The 25,194-nt window shown below is 37.8% G+C and overlaps 1 protein-coding gene across 2 annotated transcripts in view; it reads left to right on the top strand.

Moving 5' to 3' along the window:
* Positions 1-24,556, top strand: part of slc8a4b (solute carrier family 8 member 4b) — a 64,065-nt gene extending 39,509 nt beyond the window's left edge. For both annotated transcript variants that reach the window (XM_026268712.1, XM_026268711.1), the window contains 5 exons: positions 13,363-13,469; positions 14,821-14,945; positions 15,262-15,361; positions 16,209-16,481; positions 21,791-24,556. In XM_026268712.1, coding sequence (XP_026124497.1) covers positions 13,363-13,469; positions 14,821-14,945; positions 15,262-15,361; positions 16,209-16,481; positions 21,791-22,170 — 985 coding nt within the window. In that variant the 3' untranslated portion in view covers positions 22,171-24,556. The remainder of the gene's footprint in view (positions 1-13,362; positions 13,470-14,820; positions 14,946-15,261; positions 15,362-16,208; positions 16,482-21,790) is intronic.
* Positions 24,557-25,194: the final 638 nt, after the last annotated feature.

The raw sequence follows: 25,194 nt of genomic DNA, 5'->3' as shown, positions 1-25,194 counted from the left end.
TGTAACCATTGTTACTCAAGGGAATGAGACGCTGCGTAGAAAACACCATGGGGTGCACGTTTAGCATGAGAGACTCTGAATATCATGTGTAATCTGTCCAATGGAAGAGCATGACGTCACGGGCAGGGTGACGTAAGCAACCAGGAAGCTATAAAAGCATGTGGCAGCTGACATCAGCTTTGAGTACCAGCAAGTACCGGCAGGGGTGCCAGGGGTATGGCATCAAAACGCAGCGTCTCGTTCCCTCGAGGAACCATGGTTACATGCGTAACCTTGAGATGTTCCTCTTCAGGAACTCGAACTGCACCAAAAAGACTATGGGGAGCGAGGTGTCCACGCTGCCAGACTACCAAATCCCTGCCTTGTGTGTATCCGAAGAGCACAGCTTGGGATGAGAGAACAGAAGCACCTGGAGTAACTGGCACATCTAGGCCATAAAATCTTGCAAATGTGGAGGGCGTGGACCACCTGCATCTGCATTGCAGATGTCCAGCAAGGATACACCTGCTAAGAAGGCCCCCGAAAGGGAGGAGGGCAGAAGGCCTGCAGCACTATAGGTTGTGTCGTGACAGAGGGAACTTTAGGAACATAACCCACTCGAGGGTACATGAACCCTTTGGTCAAACTGGCCAAAAGGCTGAAGTGGGGCATCCATAAGGCAGACCCTGTCCTTCTCCTTCATTTCGGAGAGGGTCAACCATAAATGTCTCTCCGTGGCCACCATAGACCGCCCAAATGCTCGGGGGGTCTCCTTGGTGGCACTGATAGAGATCAGCGGTCCGTCTTAATTCTGATATATCTCCGGTATGCCTGTAACACCGCCATGGTATGCAGACATGCATCAGCCTGACCTGCTGCTGCATACCCTTTGCCCACCAAAGCTGAAGTTGTTTTAACCCTTTAACTGCCCGACCAAGAAAAAAGCATTTGAAAAATGTTTTGTTTGCATTTCTTATCTCCTTATGTCATTAGTTACCACACTCAATGTATTTTTTTTCAACACGTCCCATAATTTTTTAAATATCTGCCTCTACCAAATGGTTGATATGTCACTTTATGGCAAAAGTACCGGAATTCATACACATACTATGGAAATCAGAAAATATGAACTATAATGAATGATCAGAAAGTTATATTTCTCAGCAAATAATACATTCTGACAGCAGAAAGGATTATCTGAAAACATTAGCTTAGCTTTTCTACGTTTACCATAAAGTGACAAATCAACCATTTGGTTGAGCAGGCAGTTAAAGGACTAAGCAGCTTGAAGGGCAATGCCGGGGCCTTCAGAGATGATGCAGGGGACAGATATATGCAGGGGACAGATAGCTCGCAAACGTCTGTCTGTTACACCTGTGGCAGAGCTCTATAGCCACACTCTCCCATCCCCACCACGTTGGCATAATAATCAGATAAAGGGATGTAGAGGCGGGCTGAAAACAGGCGTTTCCACAATCTGGTTATTTCTTCACACAGATCGGGAAAAAAGTGAAGGCCCCGGCTTGGAGGTGGTTGGTTCACCCGCAGAAAGTGTTCATCGAGATTGCTTTTCTGCGGTTCAGATATTAAAGGGGCCAATCGATGTTGAGCTTGGCCACCGCACAAGTAACCACCTCTAAAAGCTCCTCATATTGTGGCAAGTGGGATGGCGAATCCCCGCCAACAGTTTCCACATCAACCTCCTCAGAGTCAAGTCAAATCAAATCAAGGAACCAAAACTGCATTGCTGACAGAATGAAAAACATTGGGAACACCAGGCTCAGTTGGGGGCGAGTTCTCCTCTGACCAGGCGAAACCAGCAGTTCAATTCCAGGCGGCAGCAAAGTCAGATTGTGCAGAAGAATCCTCTGTTTCCTGTGGTCTTGTCCTAGTGGTTGTCTGAGACAAGGTCTTTGCAGGGGATCTGTATCTGGGGCTCTAGTTGTCCTGGTCTCCGCTGTCTTTTAGGGCTATAGAGGTCCTCTCTAGGTGCTGATCCACCATCTGGTCTGGATACATATTGGATCTGGGTGACTGCAGTGACCCGCTGATATGGATACAGACTGAATCTGGTGGCTATGGTGACCTCGGAATAAGAGAGAAACAGACTAATATTAGCGTACATGCCATTCTTCTAATGTTGTAGCAAGTACATTGGGTTTTATGGGAAGTGTTCCTGGTTCCATTTTACCTAATTAATGCAGCCTAAAAATCATTTAATTAACGGATTTGGATATTAGAAGCACATTAGTGTGTTATGTGTAAGCCAGGTTAAAGAGATGAGTCTTTAATCTAGATTTAAACTGCAAGAGTGTGTCTGCCTCCCGAACAATGCTAGGTAGATTATTCCAGTGTTTAGGTACCAAATAGGAAAAGGATCTGCCGCCCACAGTTGATTTTGATATTCTAGGGATTATCAAACTGCTTTGAGAACGCAGCGGACGTTGAGGATTATAATGTAACATGATCTCATTCAAAAACTGAGGTGCTAAACCATTCAGGGCTTTGCAAGTAATAAGCAATGTTTTAAAATCTATACAATGTTTAATAGGGCCGTGCTAATATGGTCATACTCCCTGGTTCTAGTAAGAACTCTTGCTGCTGCATTTTGGACTAGCTGTAGTTTTTTTACTAAGCGTGCAGAACAACCACCCAATAAAGCATTACAATAATCTAACATTGAGGTCATAAATGCATGGATTAACATTTCTGCATTTGACATTGAGACCATAGGCCGTCATTTTGATATATTTTTGAAATGGAAAAATACAGTTTTACAAATGCTAGAAACATGGCTTTCTATGGAAAAATTGCTATCAAATAGCACATCTAGGTTCCTATCCTAACTGATGACGAAGACTTGACAGAGCAGCCATCAAGTCTTAGACAGTGTTCTAGGTTATTACATGCAGAGTTTATAGGTCCTATAATTAACACATCAGTTTTTTAAAAGAATTAAGCAGTAAGAAATTACTTGTCAGCCAGTTTTTTATATGCATTCCATTAGTTTTTCTAATTGGTTTGTTTCACCGGGCCGCGAAGAAATATAGGGCTGAGTATCATCAGCATAACAGTTAAAGCTAGCGCCATGTTTCCTGATGATATCTCCCAAGGGTAACATGTAAAGGGTGAAGAGTAACGGCCCTAGTACTGAGCCTTGAGGTACTCCATACTGCACTTGTGATTGATATGATACCTCTTCATTCACTGCTACGAATTGATGGTGGTCATACAAGTACGATTTAAACCATGCTAATGCACTTCCATTAATGCCAACAAAGTGTTCTAGTCTATGCAAAAGAATGTTGTGGTAAATAGTGTTGAACGCAGCACTAAGATCCAGTAGCACTAATAGAGAGATACAACCATGATCAGAGGATAAGAGCATGTCATTTGTAACTCTAAGAAGAGCTGTCTCAGTACTATGATACGGTCTAAATCCTGACTGGAAATCCTCAGAGATACCATTTTTTTTCTAAGAAGGAATATAATTGTGAGGATACTACCTTTTCTAGTATCTTGGACAGAAAAGGGAGATTCGACATCAGTCTATAATTAACTAGTTCTATGGGTTCAAGTTGTGTTTTTTTGATGAGAGGCTTAATAACAGTCAGTTTGAAGGTTTTGGGGACATATTCTAATGACAATGAGGAATTAATAATAGTCAGAAGAGGATCTATGACTTCTGCAAGCACCTCTTTTAGGAGCTTAGATGGAATAGGGTCTAACATACATGTTGTTGGTTTAGATGATTTAATAAGTTTATACTTCTTCCTCTCCTATAGTAGATAATGAGTGGAACTGTTTCTCAGGTTATCTATAGTGCACTGTCTGAAGCGATACTGTAGCTGATGGCTGAATGGTGACAATTTTATCCCTAATAGTATCGATTTTAGAAGTAAAGTAGTTCATAAAGTCATTACTGCTGTGATGTTGGGAAATGTCAACACTTGTTGATGCTTTATTTTTTGTTAATTTAGCCACTGTATTGAATAAATACCTGGGATTATGTTTGTTTTCTTCTAAAAGAGAAGAAAATTAATCAGATCTAGCAGTTTTTAAAGGGACACTAAGTAGGAATTACTCCCATCTAGTGGTGAAATTGTATTTTGCATTCAAACTAATTTTGCTCTCCAGCGCCTTGCTTTTTCAAATGCGCGTTGCATCTACGGTAGGCGATATGTACCAAAAAGCTTTGACGGGATGTCTTCTAATAGCACTTCGTCGAGTTTTCCTTCAGGTGAACAGGTGTGTTATTTCAAACAAACTGCAACATGACCATAAACAAACGAATGTTACATAAAGAATTACTGACTGTGGAAAACATGAAATATTGTAATTAGTAGTTATGTCTTCTTTATTCGTTATATTTTCTGAATAATGTGCATTGTTAGATATAAAAAAAATATTGTAATATAGATTGTAACACTGACTTACCTGTCGAGAAGAAAACTGGCCACTTCAGCGTCTCTTTTGAAATCTTTATCCAGCATTAGCTCTTTCCACCTAGAAAAAGCTTCCCCGACATTAACTCTTGTTTTCTGTAATCTACGGTCACGTTTCCTTTTACGTTCTATTTTTGACTGTTTTGGCGACTATGTTTTCTTCTCCTGTGGCGCGGCATATGTATGGTCCATAATAAGAATGCAATCCAGACTTTTAAACTTGCCGGTGCAGTTTCAAGCGCCTCTCACTGCTCTGCACCTGCGTTTCTGGCTCTGACCGAAAACGCGTTATGGAAACGCGTTGGCTTAGTACTTTTTGTCCCTCTCTGCTATTATAGTTTTGCAAGATGGCGGAACTACATGGAAGCCTCCGTCGACCTACCCGTCCCATGTATATAAAGATAATAAATTCTTCATTTACGAGGATTAATTTAAACATTGGCATAGGTATTTGTACACCATTGAGGGCATATTTATGAACAAAAATATTGATTTTAGATAATAAAATACCTAAAAAGTTACTTATTGTCCCTTTATTTATTTTCTGTATGATAAGAGGAACAGAGAAAGAGAGGTGGAGTGTCGATCCCTCTCCCTGGGGGGAAGAAAACGCAGAGAGTTCATGCGAACCAAGGGATTGGGCACCGGATCTGGCCGAAGTGGAAGGAGATAGGGACTCGCCCATCATAATTCCCTCTACCAGATCCAGAACCCTACGAGTGCAGCTGCTGCTCTGCTTGAAGAGCAAGCCATCCGGGATCGAATCTAAATGCTTAGATTTCGCCTTGCTTTTAGACATGTTTCTGGAGCTCTACTGAGACAGATAACAGTAAATAAGACTCACAAGACAAACTGAAGACATTCACACACAGAGCGTTTGCTGAAAGACACAAAGCTGACGCCAGCTGCGCGACACATGCTTTTATAGCTTCCTGCTCGCTTACGTCACCCCGCCCATGACGTCAGGCTCTTTCATTGGACAGATTACACACAATATTCAGAATCGCTCACACTAAGCGTGTTCCCCATAGCGTTTTCAACGCAGCTGGAGTTCCTGAAGAGGAAATCATATTATCATCCAGTGTCACAGCAGGAACTTTCCAACTAATGTAAATACAGACTATGTAAATAATATTTATGTAGTCTAATAGTAGTAAAATTAACTCTCAGATGTGTTCTTTATTGTCCTGCAAAATCACATCTTCTGTCCTGCAACTGATAATATCATCTTTCCAAGCAATTCAGATGTTTTCCTCCTTATTAGTCCAAAACATTAATGGGACAGCCCATAGCTTTAGTTACAAAAACTGAAGTGAGCCTAAAGTATAAGGATGCATTATGTGACCTGCATTATGCATTATGATGATTGAACTGTTACCATTGTATAAGCACCCAACCTAGGTTGCTCAAGACGAACTAACCCAGTAAAAAGTGTACAGTATGTTGATAAGAATCATTAGTAAATTGCAGTATTTTAGTTAATATTACAGTTTTCTCTAAGTGTTATCATTTCATCAGCTAATTATAAGACTATTTATAATTTGTTTGAAATTGTAAGAGGCTGTGTGGGCGTTTCATTGTAGTAATTTGTCTAACAATCCAATTTACTCCACACCCTCTATTATATCATCTGATAATCATTATCAGTAGTCAATCGTCATCATCTACTGTCTTCACCTGTGCTGTCTTCCTCCTCCACTATGTTGTAAAATCATTCAGACAAATACAAATGATCTTGGCAAAAGAATCTGCAGAAGAGGAATGAAGAAAACCAGGGTGTGAGGGCAAATAAAGTACGTAGTTGACCTGTGCCTGTATAGCACTTTATATACTGTAATTCTCACTGTTTGATCTGCTGCCAGAAACAATATCCATGATCCCTGTCATCTGCATGCCTAATTCCAAGAGACACTGTGTGTTTCTCTCTGAAAGTGAAACTACTTTGTTTGGACTTCCAAAAGAAGACGATTTCTGCTTCATCATGCCTGGAGCTGATACGTGCTGGTCGCTGAGGAAATACATCAACTTTGCACTGTGGATTGTTGAATCTGCTTTCACCGTGGACGAGTCCAGCCTGGGGTCGTCACATGTGGTTGTGGGAAGCCCAACGGACACTCCTTCGTAGAATCCTCTGGCCGCGCCGTTCTCAAGTCCATCCGGCTCTGGTCATTTAAGCCAGTCTCCGCTCACTCTAGGCCTCCGGCCTCTGCTCACTCAAGGCCGCGGTGTGTGACGCTGTTTAGTTGAGAAACCGAAACTACTTTGTTTGGCCTTACAAAAGAGGACACGACTAGAAATCATCTTTATATCACGTTTATAATGGGTTTTATTTTTATGTGACGTCGCTCCGGATGAACAGGGCATCAAAATATGTTAAGGGGTGTACATAACATTTCCACAACACGCTTGAGTAATTCGGCCAATCATAATGCACTGTATAGCTGTAAAAATCTACATGTTTCAGAAGGCAGGGGATAGAGGATAAACAATAATGTACAGTATGTGGATTTTTTTTCGACCTTAAACCAAATAAACACATTTCATTACACCAAATGCACCAAATAATGTTCTTTTTAGCAGCATTATATGACCCCTTTAACCAATGAAACCTTATTGTAAAGTGTTACCAGAAATACTTCTCCAAGCCTTCTACGTATACATGATTTTGTACAATTGTTCAGATTCTGTGGCTTGTGGCGGACCTTCTGACAGGCTAAGAATCATGTCTCTGTCTGTATCATAAGCTTAAAAGCTAATTCCTCAGCATTAGCTCAAAGTTCAGAGACAATGCCTGTGCCGCCCATAAGCTGCTCATCATTGTTTTTTAATCAGAAAGCTGTTGTTCAGGAACCACCAGATAGAAACACGTGCATGACAGCAGAAAACAGACTTTACTGCAATTTAAATTATGACTAAATACGGCCGCCTAAATCTAAACACCTGACTCCAGCCAAGATGGTGTCACTGCTGATCATGAGGGAGTAGAGCACACACGTGTGGAGTGGCCCAAGCAGCTCTGCCCTGGTTTCAGTGCCTGCTGTATGTGTATGTGTTCAGAGCAGGGAGCAGGTGGCGAAATTTGGAGAACATGACCAACTCATAAATGATGAATATCTCAGTCCCATTGCCTTGCCTGGATGCATCACATCTATGATATATAAAGCTGCACAACCTCATCTCTCTCTCTCTCTCTCTCTCTCTCTCTCTCTCTCTCTCTCTCTCTCTCTCTCTCTCTCTCTCTCAAGCATGCAAATATTGTTTTGCTGAACTAACAGATGCTTAAGATCAGATGCTTCTCAGACATGACCTTAACCCAAACTCTGTGCTTAAGTTTATATGCAAACAATTCCATATCAGATTATAGAAATTAATATAGTTCTAGTAGGAATGCCAATTCAGTTTCATCAATAACTATAAATAATGAATACATTTGTTACACAAGTTGGAATCTAAATGACGACATTAAATTAAACAATAGCTCAGCTACAATTTAAATGGCTGGTTTGGGATTAATTGAATCAACTGGTATTAGACTGACAACCCTAGGTTGAAGTAATTATGAGAGGATGTGATCAAATCACTCCTCTTTAAATGAAGAAATTATCTCAATGCACACTCACCCCCTATGGTGGAAATGTAGATTGCATTAGCATGTGATATTCATTGCACAAGTGTTTTTGATTTGATGGTTATTTTGATTTGATGCTTCATAAATTACATTGGAATATTTATCATTTTAATCTAAAGTGACGCTGCTTAAACTCATACTGCATTTGTGGCTCAAGGAGAGATTAGCAGGTCACATGATACTCTCACATGTGTGTCTGCCTCACTTTGAATATGAGATTAGATCTTATTTCAGAGGGTGTATTTTATGACTGTATGTGAAAGTGTGCATACATATGTTCTTGTCTCTGTGACTTACAGTATGCTCTTTGTCTAAAGAATAGTTAATACAAATAACTAAGAGTTAATACTAATTAAATATTTAATATTAGTTGAATGATTCACACCATGTAATCAAACCATGTGGTCATGCCATGTGAGAACCTTTCTTTGTAGAGTTATGACCGTGTATGTCCCCCTTATATAAAAACTCTTAGATCCATGTGAATGGGGATCTGTATACATTGTTGTTTTGTAAACAGTGTAAACAGTTGTAAAAATAACCCAAAACTTCAACATTTCATTAACATTTAACATTCAACATTGCATTACATTTTATATGGTTTATCAGAGTGAGTAAATGATTCAATTTGGGTAAATCATCTCTTATAATGTAAATAGTTTTGAAATAACACAATACCATGATCAGAATGATCACTTTATTCATAAACAATGGTATTTGCATGGTTTTCCAAGCTACTTACTGTGCTAATACTTTTGTATTACCATAGTTTTATGAAAATAAAACATAATTTTTGTAATTCTTCTTCAGACATTCACTGTATTCTTCTCTACTCTTTTGTTAGTAGGTCAGAAGTAATTTACTGGCAAAATACAGATCTGTCTATGGCATCCAGCTTGCATGTTCTTTTCAGTTCATACAAAAGCTCTACCACATTACATTTTTTTTCTCCTTACTCTCTGCTTCTGTCAAGCCAATACTTTTCAGAGTGACTGACATTTAAATCCTTTTTATTCCACATCTAGTCTTTCGTTCCTTCTTTCCTCTCTATTTGTGGCATTTGTTGACTAAAATAATAACTGTAAATGTCCATGACTGTTATGTAAATGATTCTCTAGACTCAGACAATCACATCTGCCCTCAGCTTTGTCACCCTTGAAGGTGAAGGGTGTAATATTTTGTGAAGTTAAAATACTTTCTCCTAACACAGTCTAATGTGCAGAGACAACTATAAATAAGCTATTCATAGGTGGATTTCCTTGAATAGTGGAAACATGTTTGCTCCATGCCACTTTCAAAACATTGCTTTATTTGAGCAAGTGATACTGTTTCATCAGTGCCACTGTTTCATTTGTCAAAACGGTCAGTTAGGTGATGGGGTGATAGAGAAACCTGTTCGTAAACAGTGATTATTTTTCAATGACACACTGCAGATTTAACTTGATTTTGGCAATGCTAAATGCTTATAATAATGAAATGTATAAATCATTTTCCTGATCATGAAATTATAGGTTGGTGTGGAGCATTTATCTTTTTTAATCAGCCTCTGTTCGTGTGTGAGTTGCATTAATTAAATCAAAGTTCAACATACTGAACATGATGGTCCTTGTGTCTTATTAATTATCACTAACCACAACCTGCTAATCACCACGATAAGCAAACAACAGGAAGTCAAGTGTGGAATTTTGATTAGACACTGATTATTGGTGTGAGTGTGTGTGTAGTTGATAATCAGGTGTCTTCATCTGACGCTGTATACACAGATTCCAGTTCAATATTTCCAATATCGTTACTATGAAGCGAACTGGCTGTGATTCTGTGTTATTTATTATGAATCTCCTCTCTGTGTTTAATTTAATGCTTCGAGGCTTTCTTAAGAAATAAAAAAAACACTCAAGAAAATGAAAGTGGAGTGTTTTAGGACCTGCACTTAGAGAAGGAGCTCATCAATGCTTCACAATGCAGTTGAAGTGGAGAAAACAGTCAACATACCTTTTTATAGACACCACCCTGACATCGTGAAACACACTGGGGCAAATTAACATATTTCAGTGCCAAATCTTGCGTTGCACTATTCAATTTTAGATCCAATTTTATAGTCTGCTGTAAGTCATCAGTCATTAGCCACTTTTCCACAATCAGGCCGAACCGTTCTCGTTGCCTAACCATTCCATTCCATACAGAAAACATAACTGGAACCATTCTTTAGCATTCTTAGAAATGTTTGACCTGACGGTGGAAAAGCTGCTTTTGATTGATAATTGCGATGAAGTTCTGACAGAGTTCCTATTACACCTGTCTATTAAAGAACCAATAAAAGAACAGTAATTGATGATGATGTGTATGAATTTAAAAGAAAGAGAGTGAGAGATGTTTTGTTACAAATATTAATGCTAACTTGTCTGTATGATATGCTGCATGGTCCAACATAAAAAATTTTGCCCAAAGCAGCATACATCATTTTCAGGGTCTAAGATGAAGGCTACATTTCTATCAATCCTTCCATTCTCTGTGAATCTAACCTTTGACCATGTTGTTGATAGAACCGTGCTCTGCTGTGTGAGCTATACAGGAATGCAATACAAAATGTCATTGATAATGTTGTGATATTAGCTTGTACACAAGATCTCACCAGACTCATATAATACAATTTGATTAATTACAACATAAAAGTCAAAGTAATCTCATTTAAATTCAATAACAGTGTGAATGTTGCAAAGTTCACATATATGAGACAAATTCAATTTGTCTACACTGAAAAACAAACAAATTTTGCTACAATTTTTAATCAGAAATTGCAAATATTTGCAAATAATTACAAAGGAATGGCAAGTAACACACTGAATTAAATGAATTGAAAAAAAGAAAATGGTATTCTCTTGTAAACTGTATTCTAATACTTGTATTGAACATTTTTACTGCCAACACTACCAGCCACAGTTAGCGCTGGTGCTATTAATGTGTGCAAAAATAGGTGATAAATATACGTTTATTTCAAAGGGATATTTCACAATCTCCATATTCCTGTAGTTTGAACAATGCATAGATCATGGGTTTGAGTTCATAGAGATTGCATGAACTGAATAAAGGGTACACCTTGCATGCAGTGTACGCTGCTTTGTCTAAAAATGCAGAAATGTAAAACTAGGTGTGCACTTTCTGCATGTTAAAGAGCCTCTTTAAGTGGCTGTGTTGGAGTGATGCTGTAAAGTACACCAGTTCATGCTAATCTGCTGAACTCAGAAATGACCTGAAAGTTGGCAAATTGTGGCAAGCAAATTATTTTCAGCACAGATGTTTTGGTCATGCTTGCGGTGTTACCCAATTTGCATAAATCATTTAGTGAATTAGTTGTTAAAACAAAACAGGCAGCATGGCTAAATAAACAACGCTATCAGCAGACACGGTTCAATCTTAGTTAATTTGCTTATTTTTCTCTCACTTACTTTTTGTCCTTTATTTCTACCTCCTCCTTTCTTAGTCTTTTACAATATTAAAGAGTAATGTGTGTGTGAGGGAGAAGCAGCAGGCAAATGCAATAAAACACATAGCTGACAAGATCTTAATTGAGCTGCTGGATTCAGCTCAAGAATACACACAGAAAAATCTAATAAGAGCCCAGTGGGAATGGGATGAGGGCATAAAAAAATTTACTAGTTGGGAGAGAGATAGAGAGCGGGAATTCAAGAGTGTGTTTATTTAGGAGGAGAGCAGGAGTTTGAAAGCTAGAGGACAGAGAAAGGCAAAGAAAGGTAAAAAAGAACTCAACTGTATTTCCTCAGTCCTCGTAGGAGAAGTTTGAATCTCAACTCATGAATAAACTAAGATATAGTTTGAATTAATGGATTGAGCAAAACATGAGCATAGGAAAAGTGTTGAAATTGCTCCATTGGGAATGAAGATTAAATATAAGAGACATATGATCTGTAATACTTTCAAATTCAGAACTTTGCTTCTGAGTTTGTGCAGTTGCACTTATATACTTGAATGTATGGAATGTACATCCCTTTTTAGAGCAGAAAATCACACGGTCAACAGAAGAATTTTTCATCCTCCTTAAAAAATGTATTCATTCTCTTTGTCTCTGTCTTAATTTTTTTTTTCTTCACAGAGAAGAAGATGAGAGCTATTGATTAAGCCTGCTTTAATTTAATGTATCTGTCAGTTGTAATTGAACAAAGATGGATGAATGTGTAATGAAGTCAGTGGGTGGTGAAATTGGGAACACTATATAACACTATAACACTATAACCTCTTGCGTATCCATACATGGACACACATAAACAGTCTGTGAGTACTGTTGAGACTCTAAAAAGTATAAATATATAATATCTAAATAAATAATATATCGCTCTTCCACTCTTTAATTTTCTTTTTAGTCTGTCCCACATTTGATATCCCCTACAAAATACAACTGTGGTCCTGAGTGGACTTCTGGTAGACCTTTCCATATTCTCTCCACTATGAATATTGCAGTGTTTTTCATAACTTTTTTTTTCTTATTTTTCAAGACCTTATATTTAAAACTCATTCAAGTTGCAAATGTACTTTAACATAGTGTGCACCAGGTAAATGGTTCACAAATATTTGCAAACATTTAATAAAGAAATATATATAAAAAAAATTGATCATATATATTCAGCATTGCCATTGCAATAATCAATTACATTTTAAAATATGTTAAAACAGAAACAGTTATTTTGAGTTATAGAAATATTTCATAATATTACAGTTTTACTCTATTTTTAACCACAGCATGTCACATGTACCACAAAAAAACTACTGGTATTATCATGGTACTGTATTTTTGTAAGTAATTTCTGTGCAGGATTGGCTGAACAGTTTCACTGTGCTTGTTAAACTATTGTGCAGTTCTTATTATAGCACAATATTATTATTATATTATATTATGTTGGTTGTCTGAGGAGAACAATACTTTAATATCCCTCTATGGGAAGAAGATGTTCTCACTTTGTTTATTAATTAAAAAGCAATTATTCTGAAACCTGTACTTAAAGTTTCCACCCTCAGTGACATTTACATTTGGTGAAACAAAACATCATTAATAATGCATGAAATGATGATGTGTTTTGGGTGTGTCCTTTTTTACTTTACGTCAGTGTTATGCAAATTCTGGTGTGAATCACAGATGAGTACACACAAATTAATTCAGCTGAAATTCTTGCTGTTTAGAGTCATAGTTTCACAGCATGTGTGTGCATGTGTTAGAAAAATTAAAATAGAAATCATGTAAGAGTGATTAAATAAATAGCACTGTGTCACCATGTCTCTATTTTCCTCTCTCTACAGGAAAATAATCGAGGTGAAGATTATAGATGACGAAGAGTATGAAAAGAACAAGACCTTCAGTATTGAGTTAGGAGAGCCAGTCCTACTAGAGATTGGACAGAAACATGGTAAATTTGCATCTACATTTAATCATTTAGCAGATGCTTTTATTCAAAGCGACTTACAAATGAGGACAATAAAAGCAATCAAAGCCGGAAAAATTATAATATGTATGTACCGTGACAAGTCTAACACAGTAAACTTAGCACGTTTTTTCTTAATAATGAATAGAAATAAAACAAGTAGATCAAATAGAATTTGAATAGAGAGTTCTAGAGTTAGAGGGTGAAATGAAGATGGAAGGGATACATTTTAGTTTTACACTGTGTGAAATGTGTGCACGTGTTTTTAAACATCTGCATGTTATGCAGTATTCAGAGCTGAATTGAAATGCCTTCACAATTCAATTCACTTTCTGAACTGGAATTCTGGATGCAGGATTTTAATTTTAATAGGATCAGAGAAAATTAACGTGTGGCTAAATCTGGCAAACTTACAAGATTCTCACGTCAATTAATGTAAATTTCCTCCTTTTAAAATAAAGAATAAGAATGATGTATAGTGTATATATACCCATAATCAAAAAACTACTACTCAAATTGGCCTTTAGTATTGGTAAAATTTGTTTGTGTGTGTGGATCTTCAGCTTACTATTTATTAATCTCAAGATTTCACACCTTTGCTAATGTCGCAGCCTTTTTTGTGCCACTTTTAGCAGCTCATTCTTAGATAATAACTAAAAATTAAACCTTGCAAATGAGCAGTGCAGTCGAAACAGCAAATAAAACGATCATGGAGGTCATTTAATGAAGAGAGCATGAGTGATAAAAGATAAAAGGTTAAAGATAAAAGAAAGTAAAAAAGCTAAATTAAAAAACAGGAGTGAAAGAAATTGAGCGTTCACGATGGGCAGTGATTACATAGTTCTCTTTTCAGCTCTAAGACATTTTTAATGGAGTGAAAATTATTACTTTCTTTCCCTCATAGCATGCATCATTTCACATCCACTGGCTTAGTTAATAATGTGTACTGTAAGAAATATGTTTACAGTAAAGGCTTAAACAGGCTTTGAAGTTTGTTACCTCAGAAAATAATTGGCTGTCTCTGTATCACCTTGTGTTAGCAGTGTGACTATCACTATCCTCTACATTATTTATATAGCCTTCTCTGACAATGACCCTTCCATTTTAAACGCCTTTCTTTACAATTCAATTAGCACAATGGCACAGATAAGATTTATGAAATTTCCTGCTTGTCAGTTTCAGAAATTGCAAATTGTATTAGTCTATCCAGCCATCAATCACAGTTATACCTGTTCATTTTTGTTCGCGCGGAGGTTTAATATCTGCATTGTACTAGCCGGACAAATATAGGGAACATGTTCCTAATAAGTTTTTCTTTGTCATGTTTTATGTTTAGGAGATTCTAATGAGAATAAGCCAGAGATCGGGGCGGAGGAAGAGGAAGTAGCTAAGATGGGATGTCCTAGTCTGGGAGAACATACCAGATTGGAGGTGGTGATTGAAGAGTCTTACGAATTTAAGGTAAAACTGCCTCTTTAACCCTTAAGTGATGCAATAATGCAACAAGATGATTTACAAATAATTTTTTAGCAACACATACTGATTAATGTATAATATTTAAGCAGTATCACCAGTCATACTAATATAGCATTATTACTGTGCATGTGATATTATGTTACAGCTGAATATGAATTTGAATATAAATATGAATATAAATATTTTCACGAACAAAAATAATTCCAAGAAAATTCAAAAGATCAAACTGTGCAAGACTGAGTGAAAGCCAGTATGGAACAGTTCTTAATATGTGGCTGCATCTGTGTGTGTGTGTGTGTAGAACACGGTGGATAAGCTCATTAAGAAGACTAACCTGGCTTTGGTAGTCGGCAGCAGTAGCTGGAGAGAGCAGTTTGTGAGTGCTGTAACTGTGAGTGCAGGTATGCTACTTCCTGTTTGTTCACCCTTTACATTTTGTACATTGGCATTATCATTCTTCATTAAGATGCTTCTACAATTCTGAATATGTATTAATGCATTTTCAGCTTCTGCAAAAATAAGAAATGGGTTTGATAAAAAATATACAAGAATGTTCCAAATCAGGAGTCAGTACATTTTATTTAAATAAAAAATTTCAATTTAACATTTTCAAAAGTTACACTTATATAACACAACACACATAAATGCTGTTAATATATGCTAAATGCAGAGAATCCTGCAAAAAAGAAAAAGCAAGTTTACCCATCAATATATTAAGTAGCACATCTATTTTCAACATTGGTAATAATAATATGTTTTATTTGGGTACCGATTCAGCATATGAGAATGAAGGATTCTAAAGGATTCATGGCTTCTGAATTCAATTACAAATAGAGAACTATTTAAAAATATAACTGTTTATACTGTATATAAATTCAGCAATGGTGATCATAAGACACTTCATTTAAAACATAAAAAAATCTTACTGAAACCCAAAGTTTTTACCCATAGAGTGCTGTGTCTGTTTGAATCTGTATGAAAATATCAAGCATATTTACTTGAACAATTTTCTTTTATGAGTCAGGATGTGTCATTACACGGCTGAGTTAAGACTGCTTTGTACCTGCTCAAAATTCAGTGTAAAGGTGGAATGCTGCCTAAAAGCCAGACCTGTTCAGACCCACCTCTTGTATTCAAACATACAGTAGTAATTACTGTGGAAGTGCATTCATGTCACCTCTGAGCAGCATTAAACAGTCTGTGTAAAGACACAGAAGGAGTGCTTCTAACATATATTGCTTGTCTCAGGTGACGATGATGAGGAGGAGAGTGGTGAAGAGCGTCTTCCATCCTGCTTTGATTACATCATGCACTTCCTCACAGTCTTCTGGAAGGTTCTCTTTGCCTTCGTCCCACCCACAGAGTATTGGAATGGATGGGCATGCTTCATCGTGTCCATCTCTCTGATTGGTGTCCTGACAGCAGTCACAGGCGATCTTGCTTCCCACTTTGGGTGTACTGTTGGCCTGAAGGATTCAGTCACTGCCGTGGTCTTTGTTGCCCTTGGAACCTCTGTCCCAGGTAAGTCATGTCAAGTCAGTTTTATTTATATAGCACTTTATACAGTACAGATTGTTTTAAACCAACTTTATGGTGATAAACAAGAAAAAAGTTTCAGTGATGCAAACAAAATTCAATTCTGCTGTAAAGTAACAGTTATTATTCAGTTGAAATAAGTTCAGTGTTGATTTGTTTTGGTTCAGGGTCCAAATAATGTGCTTGCAACCAAGTTTCAAATAATGCAAAAACAGCATCTGAGGCATTCCTCAATTGTTTATTTTATCACTAATGACATAAAAAAAGGCTTACCTTATTTTGAGGACTATAAGTCGCACTTTTTCTCATAGTTTGGCTGGTCCTGCATCTTATAGTCAGGTGCGACTTATTTATAAAAATTAATTTGACATGAACCAAGAGTAATGAACCGAGAGAAAACATTACCGTCTACAGCTGCTAGAGGGCGCTCTATGCTGCTCATTGATCCTGTAGTCTACCACTGAGCATTAGTGATGCCTGGGTCTGGTTTTTTTCCAACCCACGGGTCCCGCTTTTATGAAATTATTTGGCCCGCCCCTGCCTGCCCCGCAAATAAAGTCAAATTTCTTGACCCGCCCCGACCATCACTACTGAGCATCATAGAGCGCCCTCTCGCGGCTGGAGACGGTAATGTTTTCTCTTGGTGCTTGGTTCTAATTAAATGCGACTTATAGTCCAGTGCGACTTATATGTGTTTTTTTCCTTATCATGGCGTATTTTTGGACTGATGCGATTTATACTCAGGTGTGACTTATAGTCCGAAAAATACAGTATATATAAATATAGGAAGCTGAAATCTTTCAAATAAATGTATTAATTCAGAAATGAAATGTATTTATAAAATATTTGTACATTTTCTGAAGAACATACAGAACTCATACAAATCTAACCGTCAGTGTGACACACATTTAACAAAAACCCACCAATTCACTGTCTCAAGAAATTAGAATACTTCATAAGACCAATAAAAAAAAATGTTCATTTACTGTTCATGTACTTAATACTTTGTAGGGGCTTGTTTTGTTTTAATTATTGCTTCAATTCAGCGTGGCATGGAGGTGATAATTTTTTGGCTCTGTTGAGGTGTTATAGAAGCCCAGTTTCTTTGACAGTGGCCTTCAGCTCATCTGTATTTTCTGGTCTCTTGTTTCTCATTTTCCTCTTGACAATACCCCATAAATTCTCTATGCTGTAATGTAAAAAATCTGTTTTCAAAATCAAAAAAGTCAAGTCAAGTCAGTCACCTTTATTTATATAGCGCTTTCAACAAAATACATTGCGTCAAAGCAACTGAACAACATTCATTAGGAAAACGGTGTCAGTAATTCAAAATGACAGTTAAAGGCAGTTCACCATTGAATTCAGTGATGTCATCTCTGTTCAGTTTAAATGGTGTCTGTTGCTGTTCATTTGCAATCAAGTCAACGATATCGCTGTAGATGAAGTGACACCATTTAAACAAGCAGAGGCGACAGCGGCAAGGAACCAAAACTCAGAATAGACAAGAAAAACCTTGGGAGAAACCAACCTCTGACCAGACAAAACCAGTAGTTCAGTTCCAGGCGTCAGCAAAGTCAGATTGTGCAGAAGAATCATCTGTTTCCTGTGGTCTTGTCCTGTTGGTCGTCTGAGACAAGGTCTTTACAGGGGATCTGTATCTGGGGCTCTAGTTGTCCTGATATCCGCTGTCTTTCAGGGATGTAGAGGTCCTCTCTAGGTGCTGATCCACCATCTGGTCTGGATACATACTGGATCCGGGTGTCAGCAGTGACCCTCTGATCTGGATACAGACTGGCTCTGGTGGCAATGGTGACCTCGGAATAAGAGAGAAACAGACTAATATTAGCGTAGATGCCATTCTTCTAATGATGTAGCAAGTACATTGAGTGTTATGGGAAGTGTTCCCGGTTCCGGCTTGCCTAATTAATGCAGCCTCAAATTCTTTAACAGATTTGGGTATTAGAAGCATATTAGTATGTTATGTGTAAGCCAGGTTAAAGAGATGGGTCTTTAATCTAGATTTAAACTGTAAGAGTGTGTCTGCCTCCCGAACAATGTTAGGTAGGTTATTCCAGAGTTTAGGCACCAAATAGGAAAAGAAGTTTTGAGTTTTGAGAACGCAGCGGACATGGAGGATTATAATGTAACAGGAGCTCATTCAAATACTGAGGTGTTAAACAATTCAGGGCTTTATAGGTAATAAGCAATATTTTAAAATCTATACGATGTTTGATAGGGAGCCAGTGCAGTGTTGACAGGACTGGGCTAATATGGTCATATTTCCTGGTTCTAGTAAGAACTCTTGCTGCTGCATTTTGGACTAGCTGTAGTTTGTTTACTAAGCATGCAGAACAACCACCCAATAAAGCATTACAATAATGACACAATGGACCAAAACCAGCAGATGACATTGCAAATCAAATCACCACAGACTGAGGAAACTTAACACTTGATCTCAAGAAACTTGGGCTATGAGCTTCTCCACCCTTCCTCCAGACTCTAGAACCTTTGTTTCCAAATGATATACAGTATTGTTCAAAATAATAGCAGTACAATGTGACTAACCAGAATAATCAAGGTTTTTAGTATATTTTTTATTGCTACGTGGCAAACAAGTTACCAGTAGGTTCAGTAGATTGTCAGAAAACAAACAAGACCCAGCATTCATGATATGCACGCTCTTAAGGCTGTGCAATTGGGCAATTAGTTGAAAGGGGTGTGTTCAAAAAAATAGCAGTGTCTACCTTTGACTGTACAAACTCAAAACTATTTTGTACAAACATTTTTTTTTTCTGGGATTTAGCAATCCTGTGAATCACTAAACTAATATTTAGTTGTATGACCACAGTTTTTTAAAACTGCTTGACATCTGTGTGGCATGGAGTCAACCAACTTGTGGCACCTCTCAGCTGTTATTCCACTCCATGATTCTTTAACAACATTCCACAATTCATTCACATTTCTTGGTTTTGCTTCAGAAACAGCATTTTTGATATCACCCCACAAGTTCTCAATTGGATTAAGGTCTGGAGATTGGGCTGGCCACTCCATAACATTAATTTTGTTGGTTTGGAACCAAGACTTTGCCCGTTTACTAGTGTGTTTTGGGTCATTGTCTTGTTGAAACAACCATTTCAAGGGCATGTCCTCTTCAGCATAGGGCAACATGACCTCTTCAAGTATTTTAACATATGCAAACTGATCCATGATCCCTGGTATGCGATAAATAGGCCCAACACCATAGTAGGAGAAACATGCCCATATCATGATGCTTGCACCTCCATTTTTCACTGTCTTCACTGTGTACTGTGGCTTGAATTCAGAGTTTGGGGGTCGTCTCACAAACTGCCTGTGGCCCTTGGACCCAAAAAGAACAATTTTACTCTCATCAGTCCACAAAATGTTCCTCCATTTCTCTTTAGGCCAGTTGATGTGTTCTTTGGCAAATTGTAACCTCTTCTGCACATGCCTTTTTTTTAACAGAGGGACTTTGCGGGGGATTCTTGAAAATAGATTAGCTTCACACAGACGTCTTCTAACTGTCACAGTACTTACAGGTAACTCCAGACTGTCTTTGATCATCCTGGAGGTGATCATTGGCTGAGCCTTTGCCATTCTGGTTATTCTTCTATCCATTTTGATGGTTGTCTTCCGTTTTCTTCCACGTCTCTCTGGTTTTGCTCTCCATTTTAAGGCATTGGAGATCATTTTAGCTGTACAGCCTATCATTTTTTGCACCTCTTTATAGGTTTTCCCCTCTCTAATCAACTTTTTAATCAAAGTACGCTGTTCTTCTGAACAATGTCTTGAACGACCCATTTTCCTCAGCTTTCAAATGCATGTTCAACAAGTGTTGGCTTCATCCTTAAATAGGGGCCACCTGATTCACACCTGTTTCTTCACAAAATTGATGACTTCAGTGATTGAATGCCACACTGCTATTTTTTTGAACACACCCCTTTCAACTAATTCAACTAATTGCCCAATTGCACAGCCTTAAGAGCGTGCATATCATGAATGCTGGGTCTCATTTGTTTTCTGAGAATCTACTGAACCTACTGGTAACTTGTTTGCCACGTAGCAATAAAAAAATATACGAAAAACCTTGATTATTCTGGTTAGTCACATTGTACTGCTATTATTTTGAACAATACTGTACAAAACTTGCTCTCATCTGAAAAGAGGACTTTGGACCACTGGGCAACAGTCTAGTTCTTCTTCTCCTAAGCCCAGGTAAGATTCCTATGACTTTGTCTGTGGTTCAGGAGTGGCTTAACATGAGGAATACAACAACTGTAGCCAAATTCCTTGACACGTCTGTGTGTGGTGGCTATTGATGCCTTGACTCCAGCCTCGGTGCATTCCTTGAGAAGTTCACTCAAATTCTTGAATCGATTTTGCTTGACAATCCTCATAAGGCTGTGGTTCTCTGGATTGGTTGTGCATCTTTTTCTTCCACAATTTTTCCTTCCACTCAATTTTCTGTTCACATGCTTGGATACAGCACTCTGTGAACAGCCAGCTTCTTTGGCAATGAATGTTTGTGGCTTACCTTCCTTATGAAGGGTGTCAATGATTGTCTTCTGGACAACTGTCAGATTGGCAGTCTTCCCCATGATTGTGTAGTCTAGTGAACCAAACTGAGAGACCATTTTGAAGGTTCAGGAAACCTTCGCTGGTGTTTTGAGTTGATTAGCTGATTGGCATGTCACCATATTCTAATTTGTTGAGATATTGAATTAGTGGGTATCTGTTTAATAATGTGAGTCAAAATCATCACAATTAAAAGAACCAGAGACTTAAACTACTTCAGTCTGTGTGCATTAAATTAAGTTAATACACGAGTTTCACAATTTGAGTTAAATTACAGAAGTAAATGAACTTTCCCACGACATTCTAATTTATTGAGATGCACCTGTAGGTGTCTGGTTGAGTATTTTTTTTACTTGTTGCTATGAGGGTTCTAGTCACTGAGTTTATCTCTATAACTAAGTGCTGTTATTGTTAACTTTACATACTGTCTGTTTTTTCCTTTGATTCTGTTCAGTGCACTCAACCCTGTCTGTTTTCTCTTCCTCCTTCTTCTTTCTCTTCCTTTTTTCTCAATTCCTCCTTTGCTCTTGTCTTTTGCCTAACCCTTCCTTTTTCGTTGACCCCCCTTTCTGACACTTCCCACTTCTATGTTCAGTCAAAACTCGTTCTCTGTTCTCTTTCAAACAATAACAAGATTCATCAGTTCAAATCATAGTTTTATTAGTCTGAACATTATTTAATTCTGTCTCTCCTTTGCACAGACACTTTTGCCAGTAAGGTTGCTGCCATCCAAGACCAGTATGCAGACGCCTCTATTGGTAATGTGACGGGCAGCAACGCTGTCAATGTTTTCCTGGGCATCGGTGTGGCGTGGACCATAGCTGCTGTATACTGGCGTACCAAGGGTAAACGTTTCTATGTAGATCCAGGTTCTCTGGCCTTCTCTGTCACCCTCTTCTCTGTTTTGGCCGTGGTATGTGTCAGCGTGCTGTTGTATCGCCGGCGCCTCTCAGTGGCTGGAGGAGAGCTTGGCGGTCCTCGGACTTGCAAGATATTGACGTCCTTGTTCTTCATCTCCCTCTGGCTGATCTACATCCTGTTGGCGTCATTGGAAGCGTACTGCCACATCGCTGGATTCTGAGGCAACGAGGCCTCATATGGTTTCTGTTTGGAGAGGAATATAAATAATGGCCAGTGAAGTAGCAATTTTTCTTTGTATTTATTAGATATTTATGTTTTTAATAAGTCTGATAAGTCCCAAAATGAATAAGTATGTCATCATTCACAGCTTTTATGTTGTCCCAAAGAACATTAAAAAGTGTAGATTTTTGTTTTGAGGGGGAACTATAGGAAATTATCACAGATTTTCCTTTTTTTTTTTTTTTGTATGAACTGTCCCTATAAATGAGTTAATGTAGTATCTTAAACATCATTCCTTGTTCCCTTGCCTTGTATCTGTCTCTCAGTGCTGTCTTAAATCAATCCAAAAGAGTAACCAATGAATCATGTCTTTTTTCTTTTTTCTTTTTTCTTTTGTACTCCTGTTTGAGCCAATCCGAGCCTTCTGTCAATGAATGAAGGTTTTTTTTTTTTTTTTTTTTTTTTTTAAATATATATATATATTAAGTGTCAGTATTACTCTTCTGTAACTGTAATGATGATATTTTAAAAGATATTTAAATGGACAGAATTACCAAACATGGACATTTAATTGTTAAGAGAAGACTGAACAAACGTGCTGAACTTAAAATTGCTTGTGTTAGAAGAAAAGCATGTTTCAGGACTAAATATGAATCGGACAGATGGTCTGAAAAGCATGTCGAGTTCATAACTAATCATATATCATGAATGAATGGTGACATTATTGAGAAGTCAAACAGCGAAAAGGAAAAACTCAGAAAATGGACTGAAATAATTCTAAAGTGGACAGACGAGCAATTGGAAAATAATGTCAGTGATGGTGCTGCATATCATTAAAAATAATTCTCATTTAAATATGTATGTAATGTGTGAGTGTGTGAGAGAGAAACCACTCAACCAAGAATAAACAGCTCAGCTGATGTTCTCTTGAAATAGCAAACCATGTAATTGATGTAATTAGCTGTCTGTATCTATCTGTATTTGCCTTGTCCCTTGATGGTCACACTCCTTGACATCAAATGTTCAATAGGAGATGCTAGCCTGTTAACATGATGTGACATTTGACATGGTGACAAATGCTCTTACTGACTGATTACCAAACTGTATCACCCTAAGTTCACCTGAAAGTTAGAATCCTGACAGTATTTACTCACTCTCATGTGATTCTAAACCCATATGACCTGAGAAACATAAAAACAAAATGTTTAGCAGAATCTTGATGCTGATCCTTATCATACGACAAAAGCCGAAAGTGACCACCCATACAAAAAGTACACTTCATTTAATTAAAAATAAATGGACTGAAACACGCCATAAAAACACTGCAAAATAGTCTAATAATAAATACAAGCTAATCATGTATCTTCAGGGTTCATGAAATTCAGTACACAAGTCACATTGACTACTTTTATTGATTCATTTGTTTGTTTGTTTTGGTTATTTTTGGACTAAATATATGGGTGTTTAGAATGTCATGGGGGTGCACATGATCCAAAACAAACGTTGAACCTTTATTTATCAGTTTTGGCTGTTTTATGATGTTTGTTGTAGTGAATTTTCAGTTGTCACTGTTTCGGTGTTCACTGTCTGTCTATCTGTGTCTGACTTCTGTGTAATTATTCTGTGAGACATTCAGGAAGACAGTGGGAGGGTGGCAGGCATCGACTCTGGCAATGTTTGATGGAGACGGAGAGCACAGAAAAAGAGTGAATGAGACTGATTTAGCAGTAGCGTAGATATTTAACCCTCGGAAGTAGCTGCTCTCAGACTAGTATAGTATTCAGAGTGAGAGAATGTGCACCCAGAGTATTTTTAGTGTTATCTTGTTGCTAGGCGACCCGCCCAGAGAGTCATTGTCTTGTCTGGACACAGTGACGGGTGCTTGTGTGTGTGTGTGTGTGTGGGTGTTGCTGTATGTGTGTAACACCCCCTCACTGGAGTCTATTCAAGGCTGAAATCTCTGCATAAAAAAATCTTTGCCAAATTAACTTCTTTTACAACCTTAGTTTACTGGAGGTTTGAGTTGAACTGAAAAGATTTTGGTAAAGCGGTTGCAAAGGTAATTATATTGATCTTCAGTTATGATCATGTAACTGATATGATTGAATTGATGATCATTACCGATCATGCCAGCTCATGCTGTCACAAGGATCATCCGTCATCAACGCAGTGAATCCCACATCAGACTGACATACAGCAGAAGAGTGTGCATGTAATCGCTTTATAGGGTCACCGCTTTCTCTCTCTCTGCCAGGCTGCTCTTGAAGCACAATAAATTGAAGTGCAATCGCAAATGTCACGCTGAAAACAGATATCGTAATTGGATTAAGCAGCCTGCCCAGAGAAAGAGAGAGAGAGAGAGAGAGAGAGAGAGAGAGAGAGAGAGAGAGAGGACTGGGGAATGTAAACACTTCTCCATCTACACAATTTCACACATTCCTGATGAAATTGCATGTAAAGGTTGTTTAATACAATTTAATACTGCAAAAGAGACTGATTATTTGTGTTTTATCTGCTGGCTTCTTAATCAGTTTTGTGATTCAGTGCATGTCTAAGTTTCTAACATGCAGATACAGTTTATACAGTATATGACCATTTAAATCACTTAACACTAAAAACATAGGAATGTCATTAACATAAAAAAAATGACGTGCAAAGAGCGATGTTAAAATTTTTTCAATGACTAGCTCATCACATTATATAAACATTTTCAACATTATATCTTTGAAATAAAGTCTTTTTTTTTTGTTTGTTTGAGAAGTATACTTGTGCTGTCTTCAAAGCAGGCATGAAATGAAAATGTACAGAAGATATACTAACAGAAAAGGTTAATATGAAAAGCTAACAGTTCATATGAAGTGCCCTGAGGAAGCAGTCACCATGTCATCCTGTATCAGTGTGTGTGTGTGTGTGTGTGTGTGTGTGTGTATTGCCCTTGACTGGATCTGTTCTGTGGTGTCTGGTCCTTGCGTGAAGCATCTCTCTGATCTTTCTGTTCATTAGTCTTTTGATTATTCCTTCATTA

Source organism: Carassius auratus, chromosome 7 (assembly GCF_003368295.1).
Source record: "Carassius auratus strain Wakin chromosome 7, ASM336829v1, whole genome shotgun sequence".
Lineage (NCBI taxonomy): Eukaryota > Metazoa > Chordata > Actinopteri > Cypriniformes > Cyprinidae > Carassius > Carassius auratus.
Note: the sequence above shows the minus strand (reverse complement) of the source record. Positions and strands in the feature narration are given on the sequence as shown.